Source organism: Rattus rattus, chromosome 5 (assembly GCF_011064425.1).
Source record: "Rattus rattus isolate New Zealand chromosome 5, Rrattus_CSIRO_v1, whole genome shotgun sequence".
Taxonomy (NCBI): Eukaryota; Metazoa; Chordata; class Mammalia; order Rodentia; family Muridae; genus Rattus; species Rattus rattus.
In genome coordinates, this window is record NC_046158.1 from 53880906 (window position 1) to 53902967 (window position 22062).

Genomic DNA, 22062 nt, shown 5'->3' on the forward strand with positions numbered 1-22062 from the left:
GAGTCCCAGAGGGCCCCTCCGTGGAGGTTAGAAAGGCCTAGCAGCCTGCTGTTCCCCGGAGACTGCTATTCACTGGGGCTGGGAGTCAGAATATACTTTGAGCTGTTTCATTAGAACTATCAAGCATCATACGGAAGGGCCTTGGGTGTGTAAACCTGCTTTATTTTGTTTAAGGAACAAATGTAAATCTTCTACCTCCTTCCACTGGCTTCCACTGTACCTGCCTAACTATGGGGTACAAATCCTGTGCACACACTACCGCCTGTGCACATTATCTGGTCTATATTCCAAGCACCAGACTTACTCACCTCGAATCCTAACTACAAGCTGATTTTGTGGCATTCGTCATGGTGAGGTTTTGTGAACATGTATTCTTTTGCTCGCTGCCAAGCTTGTGCATTGGTTTTGTGGGTTTGGACCTGGCAATGTTTATAGAAAACCTTTAATAAGATTATATCGTAGAACCATTAATTTAGCTTCCAAACAATATATTCTAAAGAAATAATGAAAGTTCCCTAGGAGGGGTAGTGATCTACACTGTAATCGCAGAGGAGAATTATCAAAGGTTATATACTGATTTTTTAGTTTAATATACATGTGAATATTTCTGCACAAAATATTTTCTACTGATGAAAAATTAGAAACTATTTAGTATTCAGAAATACGGAAGCAGTTAAACAGCATTTCACAGTCATCCAGTGAGATCTTGCACGACTATTTAAAATTTTTTTTGGAAGAATATCTAATCCTGGGGGAAAGTTAATTGAAAAAAAAAGCAGGTTATTGAACTGAAATACAGTACAGTTCCAATTTCGGTTTTAGTAATTGAATGTGCATTGAAAAATAAAATATGCAAAAGTAGTTGAAAGAATTCATTGCTTAACATGGCTGTTTTTCAATTTTGTTCTTTCTTCCTTTCTTCCTTTCTTCCTTTCTTTCTTTCTTTCTTTCTTTCTTTCAGGCATATAAGGGGGTTTCTCGTGTGTGTGTGTGTGTGTGTGTGTGTGTGTGTGTGTGTGTGTGAGAGAGAGAGAGAGAGAGAGAGAGAGAGAGAGAGATTTTAAAGCAGTATAATATTGGCAATATTATAATTATCATTAGACCACCAGCTTTTTTATAATCATATTATAAGCCTTACCACCATAAATTTAAACCTAAAGTTAAATGAAGATGGAAAAATAGGAAGAAGGATTGTGGGCAGATTCCTAAGGGGACAGGAAGACCAATGGTGTCAACTAACCTGGACCCTTGGGGCTCTCAGACCTACCAACCAAAGAACATATACAGGCTGGACCTAGGCCTCCCTACACATGTGTAGCAGATGTGCAGCCTGGTCTTCATGTGGGTCCTGAACATCTGGAACAGGGGCTATCTCAAAAGCTGTTGCCTGTACATAGAATATGTTCCTTGAGGCTGCCTTGTCTGGCCTCGGTGGAAGAGGAAGCACCTAGTCTCACAGAGACTTGAAGGGCTAGTGTGGGAGGAATACTCAGGGGGAGCCCCCACCCACTCAGAGGAGAAGGGGAGGAGGGCATGGGGGAAGGATTCTGGGAGGGGCCCACTGGGAGGGGGCAGTGAGTGAGATATAAAATAAACAAGTAAAAAGTAGAATTAATTTTTTTTTAAAAAAAATAAAGTTAGGATACCTTTAATCAGTTAAAAAAATGAAAATGAAAGACATACCTTGTGGAAAGTAGGTAATTTTCTAAACACACTAAGGCATGAGCTCGGCCAGCTCTCTCATCTTTATAATGGCTATTCTATCTCCCGGTCATGTAGTCATGCTTGAGCGTTAACTAAGACATTGCCTGTATTAGCAATCTTTGTTCCTTCTTCAGCAAATATTTATGATACGGACAGACATACCATAGGTGTACAGTCTGACTTCACACGGAGGACTGAAGTAGTCCAGTTGTGCCCGTAGAATACATTCATAAACCTTGAAAGGCAGTTTTTCTTACATAGCTAGCAAAATCATGCGAGTGCCTATCATACTGGAAACCCTTGTGAGAGCTTGTGACGGTTTAAGATCCCAGATGAACTCTGCTGTCTTTTCGAGCCACGTGGGACTGCTAGTCCAGTTCTCTTTCGGAACAGTCTCTAGTACCTAGGCTGGCCTCCATGTTGTTACATCGCCATGTTGCTATGTAACGTGTTGCTAAGTGTCTAGAATACAGAGTTGAGCCCTGAGGTGAACAGCGTGTTCTGGTTCTGTGTTCTTAAGCCTTTGTCCCTTGGTAGTCAGCTGGGTCTCGGCTGTCGGTGCACAATACAATACAGAGATGTTGACAAACCGCATTGCTTTTCCATGAAGCTCTATTTATTTCTATGTGTGCGAGTGCTTTGCCTGCCTGTAAGTATGTGTGCTGTGTGTGTGTGCCTGGGACCTGGACTGGCCAGAGAAGAGGCATAGGACCCCTTGAAACAGGAATTACAAATGCTTGTGAAGCACCGTGTGGGTCCTGGGTCCTCAGAAAGAGCAAGTGCTCTGGACTGCTGCGCCACCTCTCCAGCCCGCAAGCTGTGTTTCTTAAGATGAAGGGCTTCCAAACACAGGCCACGTGAGTGGGGTCTGGAGGTGTGAATGCACAGCGACACGCTCCTTTCCACACAGGAGCCCAGGCTGTGCTAACATTGCTTTTCTCCCATGGGTTCTCCCACTGTCCTATGGGACCTTTTCTGGACACTGTTTAGCAGAAAAGTATGTCCACTTAACTGTCACTTTTAACAGGCTGCCGCTTTCTCAGTGTAGGAAGGACAGTTGCTGCTAACTCGGTCAGTATGGCCTTGTGGTTTTGGTGACCCCAATACACTGGTTCTTAACCTTTGGGTTATGACCCCCTTCAGGGTTGAATGGCCTTTTCATAAGGATCACCTAAGACCATTGGGAAACACAGATATTTATTATATGATTCGTAACTATCAAAATTACAGTTATGAAGTGGCAACGAAAATACTTTTATGGTCAGGAGAGAGATCACCGGTAAACGAGGAGCATTAGAAAGATTGAGAGCCACTGGGCTAATGCTTTATGATATGGCAATGAAAAGCGTTCCTTGGAATAAATTGATTGAGATGACATCAAGCAAGTACTTGAACCCCTACTATTTCAGGCATTCAGGAGGTCGCAGAGTCTGCAGGACACTGCTGTGATTGGCTTCCCTTTGTGAGTGTGTATGACATTTGCCTCCACTCATATTAATAGGTTGCACGGTGAACTCTGATACACCAGTCATGCCGTGGTCCTGACTAGCGTGACAGCTCACTAGTAAGTTAGCACAGTTGTGGGCATCCTCCTATTTCCAGAGGAATGCGTGAGCTACCTGATTGATGGTGTAATGTTTATAGCAAGATAGTGGCTACCATTGAGTGTCAGCTGTGTACCAGTGTCTGGGCAGTGCATTGTATACACTAAGCGCCAATGCTGGGTCCTACAAGGAGAGCTGTTATCTCCACCTTACAGGTGGCAGACTTGAAGCCGAGCCCGGTTAGCGGTTCTGTCTGGCATTCGGTAAATAGAATGAGAGGAGCATCCTGATCTAAAAATGTTTCAGCACTCGCTCCGTGTCATCATCCATGGTCCCACAGCTAAAGTCAGCTGACTCTGCCTTCTCAAAATTAGAAACTGGAAATTGCAGGACCTCAAGGTTAATTTCAGGGTTGTCCAAGAAATTAACCTTGAGGTTGTGTGATATTTCAGAGTTCCGGGACCTTTCCCTTTCCTTGTCACTCATGTCTACGTCGGAATCCAGGCGAGGTTGTGTGGTAGAGGGAGCCCTGCCTCGTGTTGTCTGAGAGGCGGGGTTATGTCTTTGAAGTTGCTGTAACTCATGTCATCCAGTATTCGCGTTGACGTCAATAAGAGATAATATTTAAAAGCATGGGCCCCTGGATCAAATCTCAACCAGCATTCCAACCCCAGTGCTTACCGACCACACCGATCTGGCTCCCTGTCCTCACCATCCAATTAGCCATAAAATAACTTTGTCAGTGTACAAAGGCTTGACTACACGTAAACAGTCCATGCAGAGATTGGGAATGGCGACCTGGGAGGCACACATGGGAATTCACTTCTGGTTGGTGGCTGCACTACCTAATTAGGTCACTAATATGACTGACGTACTGTGCTGGGCCAAAATACACCACCACACTTAGAACGGAGTCAGGACTGGTAGCCAGAAGAGTACTCCAAAGAAACTCTTTGGAGATTTCTGACTTATTTGGATACTCTCCTTTGAAATTACTTTGTATAAACTGTAAATATAAATCTATCTTCGAGGGACTGAGGAGACGGCAATCCCAGCACCAGGACCTGAGTCCCGGCCCCAGCGTGCATGCAGAAGGCTGGGCACGGGTGCTTTGCAGGCTTGTGGTCCTGGCCCTTGAGTATGAGGCGAGGTGGATTCCGGGGGCTGGTGGACCGCCAGCCTAGCCCCACTTGGTGGTATCACATACTACGGGCAAAGGCACACACACACACACACACACACACACACACACACACACACACACACACACACACAGAATAAGTAAAATAGTATGGTGACAGTTTTGGACAACTTGACATAAACTGGGGACTCTGCAAAGAAACCTCTGTTGAGGAATTGGCTGTATCTGACAAGCCCGTGGGCATGTGTGGGGGCATTTGATTAATTGGTAATTAATAGTTGGTGGGGCATGCGGCCTCGCGGGCAGCTGGTCCAATGGAAGCAAACCAGCAAGCAATGTTGTCCCACGGTCTCTACCTCAGATTCCGCTTCCAGGTTCCTGCTTCTTGTGCTGATTTCCCTCAAGGATAGACTGTGACACAGACGCGTAAGACAAATAGATCCTTTCCTCCCTACGTTGATTTTAGGCAGTGATTTCGCCGCAAAAGAGAAGCAAATTAGAACAGAGAGCCGGATAAGCAGCTCAGTGGTGTTGACATTCAGATAGCAATGGTCTGCTTGTCTTCATTCGTGCCCTGGACTTGGATGAAGAGTGAGTCTATACAGGAATTGGTAGCCACGGCCTAAAATATTCCCAGATAAAGATAAACCTCACTTTTGTGTCTTTGAAATAAAATTGACTAGATAGAAGCCCTGACCAGCAGCCCTTTGGCTCAAGCTTTTCCCCGGGTGAGTTGTCCTGAGCTGTTGACCTATTGTGCAGAGTCTCATTGTCTGTTTACAGACGTGGAGGAAACCAAAGGACACAGTCATGGAGGCAGATTTCCTCTTGCTGCCCAGGAGGTGTTGAGACCTGTGAACTCTAGCCAAAAGAGCAGACTTAGCAGGCTGGAGAGCTACAGGCAAGGTTACATTCAAGAATCTTGGCCTGAGTTCTATATGCATCAGGTCCCTTTGAGCAGGGATGGGTAGGTATTTCCACCAGTGTGTGTTCTGAGTGCCTGAGGTGGCTGGGGGTGATGCTTAGTAAGAGTTAAGTCCTTGCCTCATGTTCATAAGGCCTGGGTCGCATCAGATACAAATGAGTACATGCGTGCACATACTCTCGCACGTACACACACATATGTACACACACATACACACATGTATGCACGCGTGCACACACATGTACACATACCACACATACACACCACACACCACACACACCACACACCACACACCACACATACACATACACACCACACAAACCACACACACACCACACACACACACCACACACACCACACATACCACACACACCACACACACCTCCCACACACACACACGATCTGGAAATTAAGTAGTAATTTTAGGATTTGAGGGGAAGCTTTTTTTTTTTTTTTAAAGAATAATGAATGTGCTTATGTAACCCTCTATTTGTGTCGCTTATATAACGTGCTTAACACCTTCAGTGTAGTGTATGTTTCCCAGCCATCGTGAAAGGAAATGAGAGTGTCGAGCTGGTAAAAGAAGGAGGGGACAATGACAGCAAAAATGATGATCGTAAAAGAAACGATATGAAAAGATCTAACTTTGTATCTGCAGATTTAAGGACAAAGTTGATGATTCTCTACTGACCTGAGCCTTCCTTTCAGTAAACAAGAGATGGGAATTTAAAAGTTAAATTCATTAAATGTTGTCAGATGTTCTGTTGTCACAGAAATCTAACTTTTACAGTTCCAAAAGAAGGTATTTAAACACCCAGCCCCATGACAGAGCTCTAAAATGTAAACAGAAAACACTGAAGAAATTATCTTTAAGAACCTTTTGCCCCCCTTTTGTGGTGCTGGGAATCAAATCAAGGCCTTTATGCATGTTAAAAACACACTTTTCCACTGACCTTCCACACAGCTGTGTGGGGTTGGGTGCGGTGAGGTGAAATGGTGATTCTAAGCACAGAGGAGCCAGCCCTCCCTCCAGGAAGCAGTCTGGCAGGATCCTGAGACTAGGCACATAATTCTCAGCGTTCATAGCTGCTCGCACTAAGGACATACCATTCAGGACTTTTCCCTTATGAAAATGAGCAGTGTACGAGTGCAAACCTGAAGGATTTGCTTCTTGTTTTAAAAAAAAGAAATGCGAATTTGAAGCCAATTCTGGGTATTGAGTTGGGTTAATTTTATTCTAGGATAAACAGTGTTGTTTGGGTTCTGATAATGTGCAAATCACAGAATGGATGTTTGTAAGAGAAGTGTTGTTTTCTTAGCATACTGGAGGGTAAAGAGAATAGCTTATTTTAGAACTTAGTTACCAATTACAGTACTTGGTGTCAGTTGGCCGTTTTATCAAGCATGCTTTCATTTTTTAGTACTACACGTACATGTGGAAAGTCTGTTACTGCGTCAGCAAATGTTTTTTTTTTTAAGTCAACAAAATGTGAGGTTTAGATTCTTTACTCATTTTAGTATGTACTGACACTACTGGCATGTAGTGAATATTGAAAGCAGATAAGGTTCTCTTCTTTTCATGATAGAAAAAAAAAGTCGAGAAGAGAAGAAATGGATACGAGTTCTCCAAGCCAAGCACACAGGAGGCTGTTTTCCAGATGCTGATACTGAGTCCCATGGTGATTCTCCCTTCTAGTCCACAAAATGGAGTCAACATTTTAACAGTCTGCTGCTACCTATAGATGCTGGACTCACATGCATTGGACTTTATGCCAAAATGATCTCTCTCTCTCTCTCTCTCTCTCTCTCTCTCTCTCTCTCTCTCTCTCTCTCTCTCTCTCTCTGTGTGTGTGTGTGTGTGTGTTGATGTGGAAATTGGAGAATCTGGTTTCCCTTCTGTGCTCAAATAGCTTCAGTTAATTCTTCATGCCCTGTGTATGTGCTTACATGCTACATAGTTGGCAAAGTTTCTCTGTCGCCTTTGGCTTCTGACTACATTAGGGGCCAATGAGGGGAAGTTGGTGATGTAGATACGATGTTGTCTGTCATCAGACATATTCAGTGTTTTTCTGTGTCCTTCAGGGTTCCTTTTTTTTTCCAGATAGACCCCTATGATTCCTTCAGTAAGGTCGAATCCAGCACTCGGGAAGAGGTTCAGCATAGAACCTGTGAGAAGAAAGACCTGTGCCAGTGTTGTTTTTCCTCCATGCTGCTGCTGGGCTTGGCCTCGAAGCCACTCGCCATCTCCTGGCAGCTCGCTCTTCTGCTGGGCTCCGTGTGATCTTTTCCCTTTGTTCACTGATGTGAGAAATGGGGCTCTAACCCTAGCTGGGTTTCTGATCATTTGCAGAGCATCCACGTTCTGGAGAGAACTGCTTCATCCAGCACGGAGCCCTCCATCAGTCGGCAGCTGCTAGAGCCGGAGCCCATCCCCCTCTCCAAGGTCAGTGGCAGAGTGCGATTTCTCCCACAGCCAGCCCAGTGCCTGCTCTGGGGCCAAGTGAACTGTGAATAGCTTTGACACTTGACTCTCTTAAGGTAGCTGCCACGCCCACTGCGGGCTTCCCTGCTGCTTTTCCTATGTCCTTCGCAGAGAGTTTTTTTCTGCCTTGTATGAGGGGAGAAGAAAACAAAGTATATTTTCCTTGGACTTCCAGGGTTTTGTATGAAGGGAAAAAGAATAAGGGAAGACAATATTATCTCTTCTTAGAGAGAAGAGCAGATAATCCTATGAGAAATCAGTGCAGGGAAGGAAAACAAGCCCCATGAGGTATGGCAGTCATTGCTGTCCAGCAGAGCAGGCACTGTACGAGTGCTTGAGTACGTCATCACATCTAATACACTTTTCATAAGCCGTTCCCTGACATATATGTATTTATTACATTTAGTGGATCAGGAAACCCAGAGTTAGCAATTTGCCCTAAGACAACAGAGCACACGGCAGGGGGAAGCACAAGGAAGATGCGCCCCGTTCTGTAACCTAGGCTGTCCATCTCTGCCTCACCTCTAAGGTCCAGTGGTACCCACACCCAGTGGTCATCGCACATAGTGACTTCCGGTCTCCATCTAAGGTCTACCTTCCAGCAGTGACTCCAGAGAGAGCAGACTCTTTCTATATCGTGGAAGCCAGAGGTTCCTTCCTCTTCAGCCTGCTCTCCCTCAGGCGTGGGAAGCATCCGAAGGTTTTTATGTCTAAAATTCGGAAGGTCTTCAAGAAGATAGACTCCCTGCTCATCCCCACCTCTGTGATGTGTTCTGTGGGGTCAAAGAGCTGGTTCCCTGACAGGAAAACTCTAAGAAGAGAAACATGCAGATTTCAGAGTCACATAAAGACATCTTTATTTCCTGAAGATAATTAGTTATAAATGTGTGATCCAGACCCTTGACTTTCCTGTATAGAGCATAGACTTCAGAAAAGAACATGTTCCTACACATCCCTATTATTGTGGCCATGCATACTTGCATGTTTTTTACTTTAAAGATGTTACAAGCTACAGAATTTATTCTATTGGGCAGGAGTAGAGGAAAAGAATTATTAAACTATAAAAATAACTCAGAGGGTAGCTAGAGAGATGGCCCAGCAGTTTAGAGTGCTTGCTGGTCTTGCAGAAGACAGCTGCCTGTGACTCCAGCTCCAGGAGAGCACATTCATCATCTCTGGACACCTGCACATAAGTGGCATGCACACACGCACTTAAAAATAAAGACAAGCTCTTACTTTCTTCCCTCTCTGACCTTCTCCCCATTCCCCTCCCCCTTCTCTCTCTCCACATGTTCATGGTCAGCCTCTCTCTCTCTCTCTCTCTCTCTCTCTCTCTCTCTCTCTCTCTCTCTCCTCCCTCCTCAACTCTCTTACTCCTGCCTTAATAAACCCTATTAGATAGATAGATAGATAGATAGATAGATAGATAGATAACCCAAATCTTTAAAAAACATTTTTTCAAAAGAAAAAGGACAGACCTCCATTTGACCAATAAATAGATACTACATACTTGGTCAATATAATTGTCATATCTCTTTGAAACATCTCTCCTCTGTACCCAGTGAAAAGATGAAACATGAAATACATAGATGAGTGTATGACAGAAAAGCTAACATTTACTGAACACTTATTTTGTGTCGTGCATTCTCTGGGCCAGTCTTCAGATGGTAAAAGTGGGCACTGATTTTCTCATTTTCCATTGACTCCCAGCATATAGATCTAATCCACTCCCTATGGCTTGCAGGCTCACACAAGCTGAGGTGTTGGCCTAGTGACCCAACAGAGGGTCCTTGCTAGGAATCCTGACAGCATTCACTATCCCATTGCTTCCCATTTAAATCTTGTTTATGCATTAGAAGATGTGGACAAATCTTATAAAATGAGTTCATGGATACACACAGGTACCACTGCATCTCACCCCTTCAGACCATTTCGTGAGAATACAGGTTCTGGTTGGGAGGAGGATTTTGAACAAGGCATTGCCTTGGCTTGGGATTTATTTAAATTCTTAGATGTTTTTAGCTCCTGAGACATTTTTACCTAATCCACCCCACCCATAGACTGTCTTGTAATTTTTATACTTTGAAGGCATTACAAGATACAAAATTTATTCCCTCTGGCAGGAGTAGACTTCTAGTCCATGGAAGAATTATTCAACGGCACGAGAATTATTAAACTGTAATTTAGCAGGCGGCTGGGAGATGGCTCAGCAGTGCCGATATTGGTCAAGCACCACATGATGTCTTTGGGGCTCTTATTTCTGTTTTAAGTAGACCTCGGAAGAGTGGAGACTCCTGAGCTGAAAATACTGAATGACGTTTCAGGGGAAATACACTCTTTGATTTTTAGGAAGTTATTTTAATTTTCTCACAACGTACCTAGTCCACTAAACAAGAAGGAGGAATTTCAGCATCATGGAAAACAGAACGCAGAGGGTTCTGTCTCGTGTAGAGATGGGTTCTTTTCCTTTCCTACATATTTTATTTGCAACCCTATCGTTCACAGCATTCATAATTGAGATGGGTGGGGTTATTATCTGCCATGCTTTTGTCCTTTGCCCCTTGTCAGCCTGACAGCCTGTCTATCTAAGTATTAGAACGAGTCAGGCTGTTCTGTCCCTTTCGCTGGACTCAGGAGCATTGCCTCGGAGTAAACGGCACTGCTGGTTCGGAGTACAGCATTTCACTTAGGAAACAGAAACTTTTGGCCTGTCCTGCCTTCCCTCTTTCCTGCTCCCCAGTCCCGCTCCCCTCAAAAGGAAAGAAAACCACTCTAACAGAACTAAGACGTGGTAGCTACAAAGAGATGAGATTGTGTTTTCCCCGACTTTAATTAGTAAGGGGGAAATGTATTAGGATTTGTTTTTTCATCAGAGAGGTAGGGTGGGGAGAGAAGGGAGGGACAAGGGAGGTGACTATCCTTTTAAATAGGATGTGACTAGAAATATCTTTAAACTCAACTCACAGGTTACTAAGAACAGACGTCCAGTGACTATATTTACACACATACGGAAAGTTGTTCTCCCTTAATTTCTTAATTGTATCCATCATTTTTATGGAGTAGTCACTATCCCAATGAGAGCTGAAAGTCCTTGACTGTGTCAGAACTTACTGCATTCTGGTATGATCTTTGCACTTTTCATAAGTGGAGTTCTACTCCTGAGCTGCAACCCAGTATTAAGAAAGGACGCCAGATCCTCCACGTGCTCCCTGGGGTCACATGACAGTGACACATGTGCTTGTATGAGTCAAAAGCCACGATAGTCTATAGAGCCCGAAGCTGTCTCATCAGAACCATTTTTTACATTTAAGTAACAGGTCAGTCACAACGTTATTTGTCGTGTTGTTTTGAGACAGGTTCTCACTGTGTGGCTCTCCTGCCTGGAACTTGCTATGTAGAAGAGGCTGGCCTGGAACTCATGGAGATCTGCTTGCCTCTGCCTCCCAAGTGCTGGGAGTAAAGGTGTGGGCCACCATATGGAGCTCAGATCAGCCACAGTTTCTGGCAGAATTATCTTCAAGCAGAAAACCATGTCTTGAGCTGTCGCATGTACTTGAAAGAATGTATCATGTTGCCAAATGGACACACAGGTCATTTCCATAAGGTCCGCAGCTCATTCCTCAGCAGTGACTGTGGATATAAGGAGATGGCTTTGTCCTGAGATGGAGTTAGATTTGTAGGCTATAGACTCAGTGCCGGATTTAGGCTTTTCAGAGAGACAGGACCGTCTCTGCATTTAAACTCCTGATAAAAGAGAAAATTCCACCCTAGATACCCATTCTTTCATTTAGCATAGATTAGACTTGGCTCCAAAGCAAGCAGCTTCTGGGTTGAGGAGGAAGGGAAGAAAGAGATGGTGGCTCCCGCCTTCTTCGTCCGTGCCACACCCCACATTAATGCCCGATAATGGCACCTCCTCCCTGAGCCTGTCAGAGCCCCCACCCCCAGCTGCAGGTTTGGGTCTACCCTGAGATACAGCCTTTATCCATTCTCTGTCCTTCCGTAGGGATCGAAGTGTAAGTTTTCAGAATGCAAGTACCCAGCGAGCTGGGGGTGCGGCACCATGCAGTGGGCCTGTCCTGGTCCCCACCCACCTGAGGCTGCGGCTGCAGAGCTGCTCACATAGGGAGACTTTTCCTCCCCTCATGAAAGTTCTGCGAAGAAAGTGAGAAACTTCTCTCTGTTAAAAGGACACATGGTAGTTCTGGGCGCCATGCCAAAGCTCTAGAATCGGGCATGGCAAGAATGTTGCTAGATCTCTGATCACTTAGACCAGTGGTTCTCCACTTTCCTAATGTACCTCAACCCTTTAACACAGTTCTTCCTGTTGTGGTGACACCCCAACCACAAAATTATGTTGTTGTTACTTCCTAACTAATCTTGCTACTGTTATGAATCATAATGTAAACATCCAATATGTGATCCCAGTGAAAGGCTCATATCAACCCCAAAGAGGTAGAGAACCACTGATCTAGAGGATGTGGGCCCATAGCAATCATCTGGTCATGGGGTCAAGAGTCAAGTAGATTTGTCAAGAGGAATGGAGTGGTGGCCACCATGGCAAACTCAAGCCCAGCACTGTTTACTTATTGAGTTCGGTGTCACCAAGAGTTTACAAGCTAGCAGAAAATCTGTTTTGTAAATGCTGATGGTTTCTTAAAAATTAGTAGCATATATGAACAAAGCATGTTATCTAACAGGTGGGTAAGAGTAAGACCCTAGAACCAAAGTCTTTATTTTTTTTTTAATTTATTTTTGAGTTTTATTCTTGCCTCAGGAAGATTGAGTCTAGGACCTTTCAGTATGCGAAGCATATGCCTTACTAATGATCAGGGACCAAGGATCTAGGATTTAGGACCCGGCTCCATTCTTAGCCTGATAGCATCACTCTTTCCATGGGCTCCCCAGGGAGTGTTCCTCCTTGAAAGCCTGGACTTCTTGGCTGTTGAGTGAGGTGCATACTTGGAGAAGCCCAGAGCTGCTGTGGAAGGAAACAGGACCACAGCTGTGCTGCGGCTCTGCATTAAGAGCCCGCAGCACTGGGCTCTCTGCTAACCGCCCTACAGCACGGCTGCGGCACCGTGCTTACTGCCCCTTACTTCTGCGTTCTGCGTCAGACCTCTGTAACCTTCCCATTTGTACACAGAAAGCCCGGGCGACACACTGACTGAACAGTTGTCACCAGATCTTTAAAAACTTAACATTTTAAAGCGCCACTGTGCCCCAGGATCATCATGGGGGCCGGGGGCATGCATTTTAAACACTCTTAAGTGCAGGAAATCAAAATTCCGTTCTACTGCTGAGCAAACGGAGTGTCCCCAGCGTGCCTCTCATGGAGTCTGCGTGCCTCCGGGTTTACCTGGGAAACTCCTAGGAGCTTCACTTGAAAGCCCATGGCTTGTTTTGATGCCCCAATTAGCTCCAGAATGTCACTCATCCTAATGGTGGGTAAAAGCGAGGCATCAAAGGTGACTTTCTGCCTAAGAACCTTCGTAAGTGTGTATCATTATGCGCAGAAAATAAATGATTTGTTTTTCTTTTCTCTCAGGAAGCTGACAGCTGGGAAATTATAGAAGGGCTGAAAATAGGCCAAACCAATGTCCAGAAACCAGACAGGCACGAGGGATTTATGCTGAAGAAGAGAAAATGGCCTTTAAAGGGCTGGCACAAGGTAACATTGTAATCAGATTGGGGCGGAGAGCATCTGCATAGACATCTCACTTGCTATTAGGTGGGTAACAAAGGTCACTTGAGTTTATGAGTGTGAGACCTTGTCTCTAAGACAAAACAAATACAAACAAAAACCCAGAATAGAGAGGAGTGAGGAGGACGCAGAAGACTCCGAGGAGGGGAGGAGAGAGGAGGAGAAGCAAAGCAAATGTTGTGGCTCTGGGAGAAAGCTGTCTTCCATTCCCTTTTTGTTTGCCCGCAGTGACTCACATCACTGCCAGAATGGCTTCTTACATTCACCACCTCTGCTGACCGACATCACCTCAGAGTAGAAGGGTTTGCTAACCAAAGGCTTGGGTAATGGCCTCCCCCAGACTCAGAGCAGACAGGCTGTGGATTACAACATCCTTAAAGAAATGGACAGACAGGAAATGCTACCCCAACCTGTCTCCAGAGGATGAAGCCAGCCAAAGGGGCTTCCACTAATGCATCATTCCCTTGTATCCCTCAGCCCATACGAGTCCCCCAGTACCAAGGACTGCCCCTCATTCGTCATTCTTTGGACCTGGATTTTTGTCCAGCAAGCGATCCCGCCTCTTTTCCCACCGCCTTTCCTTCATCTTGTCATCATTAGCCTTACTTAGCGCTTTCCTGTGACACCTTGGACGTTATTCCTGGCTAAACTTCTTTAATAGAAACTTAAAATTGGGAAAACTGGCGAAAACCACCCTTTCAAAAACGAATAGCTAGGTTCAGTTTATCACTCTGGATTCCTGCTTCAGCAAAATGGCGGTGGACTCACATCCTTCTGGACTGTGCACACTTAACACGGACAGTGAGAGAGCAGTCCCCAGAGCTCTTTCTCCTCTCCCTAACGCCATCACATACTGATTAAGCACCAGCCCATAGGAATGCCCAAGTCACAGGTGGTTGAATTGTTTTTCAATGTAGAATTTTTTTGATTCTGGTAGGAACCTGTTGTTTTCAAGAGTCCCAAACAAAAGGATTACAGTGTCCCTTTGTGAGTTTGAGGCAGGATGGCTTTGGGGACCTGATATCCTGCTGTCTCAGCAGCTATGTGTTCTTACGTCCCATGGAAATGGTCCAGCAGAGTAAATTGAGCAACAGAAAGACTTTCCACATGTGCAGAATGAGCAGGAGGCCCATGGTGTCGCTGGCTCCTGAGAGCTGTTTAGATTTTTTTTTTTTTTGAGTGGCCCACAGAAAGAAAGCCAACATTAGAGAGGTCTTCAGTGTTTGTGGTTAAAATATAGCAAACCCATTTAGACCGAACCAGGTGACACCAAGGGAGACAATTGTCTAGCCACCATCCCTTTTAGTTTCTTATTAAAAAATAAAATATTCATTCTTTGAGAATTTCATACTCATATACAGTGTATTCTGATCATATTCATCATTTCTTCCTCAGTTTCTCCCAGAGGGCCTCAGCACACCGCCCTCTTAACAACTTCATGCCCCCTTTTGTTTTTTTTTTGTTTTTTTTTTTTTCTTTTTTTTTTTTTTCAGGTTGGGGGCCGAACCCAGGGCCTTGCGCTTACTAGGCAAGCGCTCTACCACTGAGCTAAATCCCCAACCCTCCCCCCTTTTGTTTTAATGTATGTGTGTTTCACCAGACTTCCCCCGTATTGCCACGTGCACCCATTGGAGCCATTCGCCAGCACATGAGCAACCTGCCAGTAGCCACATCCCCAAGGAAAATGAGCAAATCTTCCTTCCCTGGTAGCCACCAACGGCCAGCTAGGGGAGGGGCCCCTTGTTCTTACCGTAGCTTGGGAACAATATTTAATCTCCTTTCCTAGTAGTAGAACACAAGCATATTGCCCAGGCGAGTTATGTGCATATTGCCAAGGTCACTTAAGCCTTGTGGGTAATTTATTAGTAATGGATCTGGTGTGATGGCCTCTGCAATGGCCATGAGAATTTTTAGAACGTATCCACAGGTGTCCAGGGGAAATTCAGGGGTTGGTTTAGCTCCGGGGTGAACACTTCCCTGGAGAATGGTTGTAGAAGTGTTTAGAGTTGCCATAATCTTTCCAGGTTATTTTTTTTTTCTTGCCTTTACAATGTCCTAATGCAGTTTGGTCATGAAGCATAAGCTTCAGGTCCTTATTAGATCTCCACCTCTCGAAGACAAACCGTCGAGAACAGGGATTCATCCCTGGTGTGTGTAAAAGCACCCTCCTAGAACTCTGCCCCACTTACCTCACTTCCTGTAACTGACTGTGGCCAGATGCCCCGAAATCCATGTATCAGACCCATCAACCATGCTAACTGCTGATGCCACGTGACTCTGCGACCCGCACTAGTGAACGCTTCGTGTAATTCAGAGAGCAAGCGGTAACTGGGGTGTTTGGTTCTTACAGCGCCTCTTTGTCCTGGATAATGGAATGTTGAAGTATTCAAAGGCGCCACTTGACGTAAGTAGCTTGAAGGGCGTGTTTCTCATTCTGCTGGAAGGTCGTAAACACTGTGGCTATGCGAACTCTGTGCCGTGGCCCCCAGCTTTCTGCACGTCTGTGCCTGGAGTATTTAACAAGCTACCCACTCTGCGTGTTCTAGAGAAGGGGTGCTTTAGGGTTATACTCAAGATAGCATAAAAATCTCAAAGTACTGCATGAATATTTAACTATTTTTTTTAAGCAGAAGCTTCAACCGGAAAGTGACACATTAGTAAAATCAGCCTTTCTCTCCTAGAGAGAAAACCCTGCACTTTTTTTTCTTTTCACCTTGAAATACATTCCATGATCTTTGCTTTTTTGAGATTTAAAGCCCTCCTTGTTCTTGTCAAAAAAAACCCCAAAACTGTCTTTTGTACTTAATTTGTGTTTCATTCACTTTTTATCTTGAAAACCCCAACTCATAAAAATTATTCCAAACTGCTTTTGCTTCATGTCTAAGTAGTAGTTTGCATGCAAATCTCCAAGTTTCTTCCTTCCTCCCACGTGATGTAGGGAGATGACGAAGGGCTTACACGTGGCTTTGTCCGCCCCTCTGCCATGGAAGTAGCCATGTCCTTGCTCAGCCAGAGGAAGGGGCCGACTGATCTCTGATCTCTGGTCTCAGCTGCCCAGTTCTGCCCCAACAGCTGTCCTCCAGCTGATTCATGGGCGTTCTGGGTCACGGTTCCAAAGTTGACTTCAGTTATTTTGGGCATCCTTGGCATTGCCTTATGGAGGCGATAGAAGCTAAGCCGTCTGGACCTAGGGAGATCTGAGGTTACTAGTCGGGCCCCAGATAGGAGTAAGATGAGCAGTGTCGCATGCTGAAATTGATGTGAAGTCTTGGCAGCTCCACGTGTCCTTAGCTCTTAACCGTTTTCTCTTGGTTAAAAAGACTGTAGTCACCCACTTTGCATAGGCGAATTACGGTCTACCCTCCCCCGTGCCCTCCCAGCGAGTTCACCGATCTGTTGCTTTCAGATCCAAAAAGGGAAAGTCCACGGGAGCATAGATGTAGGACTGTCTGTCATGTCGATTAAAAAGAAGGCTCGGAGAATAGACCTCGACACAGAGGAGCACATCTATCATTTGAAGGTGAGATTGTTTCCGGCATCTGGCCTTAGCAGGGGATGTGATTTGCCTGCACCGTTGACAGCCAGGAGACCGTTTCCACAGCTGTCTTCTGTTGCTTCCCGTTGCAGGTGAAATCCCAGGACTGGTTTGATGCCTGGGTCTCCAAACTGCGCCATCACAGGTTGTACCGTCAGAATGAAATCGTGAGGTCGCCGAGAGACGCCAGTTTCCACATATTTCCTGCAACGTCAACAGCCGAGTCCTCCCCAGCCGCTAATGTCTCTGTCGTGGATGGAAAGGTATGACTTTGCCTGTGCCGGGAGAAGTTGGCCTGGAAATTGCTTAGAAAGTTATCCCTGCCCATCTCTCTGTCTCCTTTGGAAACACCAGAAGGAGAAGAGTTTGCTTTTGTGATCTTACACCCAGAAAAGAAGCTATGTTGTCACTAGCGTTGAACACAAAGATGAGACGGATGTGTGAGAGAGCTTCTTTGTCATAAATGGGACGCGTCATTTTTGTGGGGATTTTTGGGAGGATTGGGAGGTAGAGCAAACATGTTTGATGGGAATTCTTGGGTGACCCCAAAGTTCTGAAATGGAAACTTTCCTCTTTTTTTTTTTCTTTTAATTTATTCTGTAATCTTTTTTTTACAATCCAGATTTTATACCCCCTCCTGGTCCACCTTCCAACTGCTCCACATCGCACACCTTCTCTCCCCATCTCCAAGAGTATGCTCCCCCACTCTACCAGACCTCCCCACTCCCTGGCTCCAAGTCTCTTGAGGGTTAGGTGCATCTTCCCTGACTGAACCCAGACCCGGCAGTCCTCTGCTGTATATGTGTTGGGGGCCTCCTATCAGCTGGTGTATGCTGCCTGGTTGGTGGTTCAGTGTCTCAGAGATCCTAGGGGGTCCAGGTTAGTTGAGACTGCTGGTCCTCCTCCAGGGTCCCCCTCCTCCTCAGCTTCTTCCAGCTTTTCCCTAATTCAACCACAGGGGTCAGCAGCTTCTGTCCATTGGTTGGGTGCACATATCTGCATCTGACTCTTTCAGCTGCTTGTTGGGTCTTTCAGAGCGCAGTCATGATAGGCCTCAGTTTGTAAGCACACCATAGCCTTAGTAATAGCATCAGGCTTTGGGGCCTTCCCCTGAGCTGGATCCCAATTTGGGCCTGTCGTTGGACCTCCTTTTCCTCAGACTTTTCTCCATTTTTGTCGCTGCAGTTCATTCAGACAGGAACAATTCTGGGTCAGACTTTTGACTATGGGATGGCAACCTCATCCCTCCATTTGCTGCCCTGTCTTTCTACTGGAGGTTGATTCCTCAAGTTCCCTTCTCCACTATAGGGCATTTCATCTAAGGCCCCTCCCTTTGAGACCTGAGAGTCTCTCACCTCCCAGGTCCCTGGTACATTCTTGAGGGTCCCCCAAGCTCCTACCTTTCGAGGTTGCCGGTTTCCATTCGTTCTCCTGCATTCAGGGCTTTAGCCCTGTTCCTTCCCAATACCTGATCATGTTCCCCTCTTCCTTTCTCCCTTCCCCCTCCTGTGGTTGCTTTCTTCTCCCTCCCAAGTGGGATTGAGGCGTCCTCACTTGGGCCCTTCTGCTTGTTAACCTTTGTGAGGTCTATAGATTGTATCCTGGGTATTCTGTACCTTTCTGGCTGATGTCCACCTATTAGTGAGTAGATACCATGCATGTCATTTTGGGTCTGAGTTACCTCACCAAGGATGATATTTTCTAGTTCCATCCATTTGCCTACAAAACTCACGATGTCCTCGTTCTTTTTCTTTTCCTTTTTTTCTTGTGTTTTTAAATTTTATTTAATCTTTTTTTTTACACTCCAGATTTTTATTCCCCTTCTGGCCCACCCTCTGACTTTTTCGCATCCCATGCCTCCTCCCCACACCCCTGTCTCCATGAGGGTGTCCTTACCCCTTCCCCAGCTCCCACCCCTCACCCCACCAGACCTCTAAACTCCCTGGGGCGGGCCTCCAGTCTTTTGAGGGTTAGGTGTGTATATTCTCTCAGTGAACCCAGCCCTGGCAGTCTCCTGCTGTATATGTGTTGGGGGCCTCATATCTGCTGGGGACGGGGTGGGGGGAGGAACATGATCTGGTATTGGGTGTGGGGAAAGGACTGAAGCCCTGAGGGCCAGCAGAAAGAATGGAAACAGGCAACCTCGAGAGGTAGGAAGTTGAGGGACCCTGTAGAATGTACCAGGGACCTGGGAGGTGAGAGACTCTCAGGACCCAAAGGGAGGAACCTAGATGAAATGTCCTACAGTGGGGAGAGGGAACTTGTTGAGCCCATCTCTAGCAAAAAGACAGGGCATCAAGTGAGGGATGGGTTACAATTGTTCCTGTCTGAAAGAACTGCAGGGATGGAAATGAAGAAGGTCCAGCAGCAGACCCAAAGTGGGATCCAGCCCCAAGGCCTGACACCATTACTGAAGCTATGGACCAGTCACAAAAAGGGACCTATCATGGCTGCCCTCTGAAAGACCCAACAAGCAGCTGAAAGAGTCAGGTGCAGATATGTGCACCCAACCAATGAACAGAAGCTGCTGGCCCCTGTGGTTGAATTAGGGAAAAGCTGGAAGAAGCTGAGGAGGAGGGCGACCCTGTAGGAGAACCAGCAGTCTCAGTTAACCTGGACCCCTGACGGAGGTCTCTCAAATACTGGACCACCAACCAGGCAGCATACACCAGCTGATAGGAAATTTATTTTCTCGTTTTGAGCTATAATGTATACATACATGACTCGCTTCCCTCTGGAGTGAATGCCAGTCAGTCAGAGAGGGGACAGCGGTATCAGTGGTGTTCCAGGGAGCAAGTACATTAGACATTTGACAGTCATTCACCTCTAATCCGTCACATAGCCAAGTTCGGAGACTGTGTTTGCATGTATGCAGGTGACACGACCATCCCAGGATGTGACCGCACCGCAGCTGCCAACATCAGCACCAGACACGAGGTGCTGCAGGTCCTTAGGATGTAATAAGATTCATAGCCGGTGTTGCAGAAAAGCTGGAGGTATTCCTCGTCTGAAAGTCAAGGTTAGGAGAACAGGCAGGGAAGCAGCTGTTTCCATGGTGATTCAGTAATTGGGTTGCATTGCACGGGGCCGTAGCAGCTTTATCCTCCGTAGCCCAAACGGAGGTTGGAGACAGCTGATCGGGCTCCAAAACATGGCAGCGAAGAGATTCTGCCTCCTCTGTACCTCCTCGGGAGTCTACACAGGTCCCGGGATCACACAGTTCCCTCTCTGCATGGCACTGGAAAACTTGACTGGGAAAGGGAAGGCCTAGCAGATCAAACTTACTGGAATGTTGCCACACTGAGTTTTTGTCATTTGATGGAAAGTAGTGTATAAGGTAAACCCCATTAATTATGTTTCGTTGCGGCCTCATTTCTGCTAAAGACTCTTTAATTACCCTTCTCCCCGGAATTGGGTTGCCCTAAATACCAACCAGTTCTGAGATGAAAGCGAATGAGTCAGGAGGCCAGAGAGATTGGGGATTTGGGAACTTAGAGGTCCCCCCCGCCCAGGTAGTCGCCATATTTCTCCAGGCCTCCTGAGTCTTCGCCAGAGGCTGGAATGAATCCCAGTGTTAGTCCAAATTAAATGAGAACTATATCTCAAATAGATCTTTAAAAAGAAAACATAAATTTTTAATTCTCTGGTTTTTCCAGCTTCTGCCTGTATCTTTGGCACAAAGCACTGATAAAAGATGCATTATTTCTGTCCCTTGCCTGGCTTATTAAATAACGTGGGTGATATCTGAGATTGGGGGACTGAAACCAAATCCTTCCCCACTGTTTTCTCTGGAATAAGAAAAGTCTCCAGCTCTAGTTTCCACAAAAGGTCCATTTCTCTGGTTGCAAGTGGCACAGCCAAGAGCGCAGACTCTGTGGGGCGACTTCCATTACATTTAACAAAACTCAGGAGAGAGCCTTTGTCCTTCTTCCTACCTCCCACATATCAAATTATGAGGCTCCTGAGTGTTAATTGGTTTGTGGTCCTGTGTGGGTAATAAATAAGACTGGGTTTGCTAACTGTGCATTATTTATTTCTTAATAATTTATAACATAATCAGTTGTAATTGAGTATTAGCGTCAAATGCGAACTTTTAGAGTCATTTTGGGTCCCGGGGAAGGACGTTTCTGTTTCTTTTGCTGTTGACCGTGCACATCAGCATCCTCACATTTGGTTCTACTCTATTTCACATAAAACCCTCCTCGTGGAACACCTATGAGCTGTGGATAACTTGACAGGAAGGCCCTTTATATAATCCTCAGGATGTTTTCGAAGTGTTATAAGGCTGTGTGGTGGTGGGTGGTGAACTTCAGGATCACACAAGGGTAATGAGATTTTTGAGTTGATCCTTAGGGCACAGAGGGCTCCTGCGAGAAGTCCTTAGCTGTAAGCTAAGGGGACTGTAGTGAGGATACTGGATCAAGTACAACTTTATGAGGAGTTTCAGGACTGGGTTCCTGAACTCTTGGGTCCTCATGGATCTGGACTATTATTATTGTTATTGTTATTATTATTATTATTATTATTATTATTGAGTCTGGGCCATTGTTGTTATTGTTATTAATATTACTACTGAGTCTGGGCCATTGTTGTTGTTACTTTGAACGCCATCTCGTCGGGTGAAGGAGGTGGTGTTACTGGAGTGCTGTGACTACAGGAATCCAACCTTCGCTGTGTGAGTCAAACGCTTCATCTCCTTGCTTGTAGATGCAGCCTAGCAGCTTCCCATGGCAGTCCCCCTTACCATGCAGTAACAGCCTCCCTGCGACCTGCACGACCGGGCAGAGTAAGGTGGCAGCCTGGCTGCAGGACTCAGAAGAAATGGACCGGTGTGCGGAAGGTTAGTTCCTGCCCCTGTGCCTTCTCAGAATGAGAACCCAGAGCTGATGATTCAAGGAAAACACTGCAGCTTCCAGTCTTACCACCCAAGGGACCCGGCCTTTCTTCTTTCTTACACTTCTAGATCCTTCTCTGCTCTGTAACCCTGGCTTCTTAGCTGCCAATTCTCCCACCTCCTCACAAGTGGA

The 22062-nt window shown here is 45.8% G+C and overlaps 1 protein-coding gene across 2 annotated transcripts in view; it reads left to right on the forward strand.

The window, feature by feature from the left end:
* The window catches only part of Osbpl6 (oxysterol binding protein like 6), a 96565-nt gene that overhangs the window by 31937 nt on the left and 42566 nt on the right, over positions 1-22062 (forward strand). Inside the window, exons 2-7 of one of the 2 annotated variants that reach the window (XM_032903530.1) lie at positions 7665-7757; positions 13345-13467; positions 15851-15904; positions 16907-17020; positions 17128-17298; positions 21743-21875. In XM_032903530.1, coding sequence (XP_032759421.1) covers positions 7665-7757; positions 13345-13467; positions 15851-15904; positions 16907-17020; positions 17128-17298; positions 21743-21875 — 688 coding nt within the window. Of the gene's footprint in view, positions 1-7664; positions 7758-13344; positions 14294-15850; positions 15905-16906; positions 17021-17127; positions 17299-21742; positions 21876-22062 lie in introns of those variants that run through there. The other variant, XM_032903529.1, reaches the window with a different exon arrangement.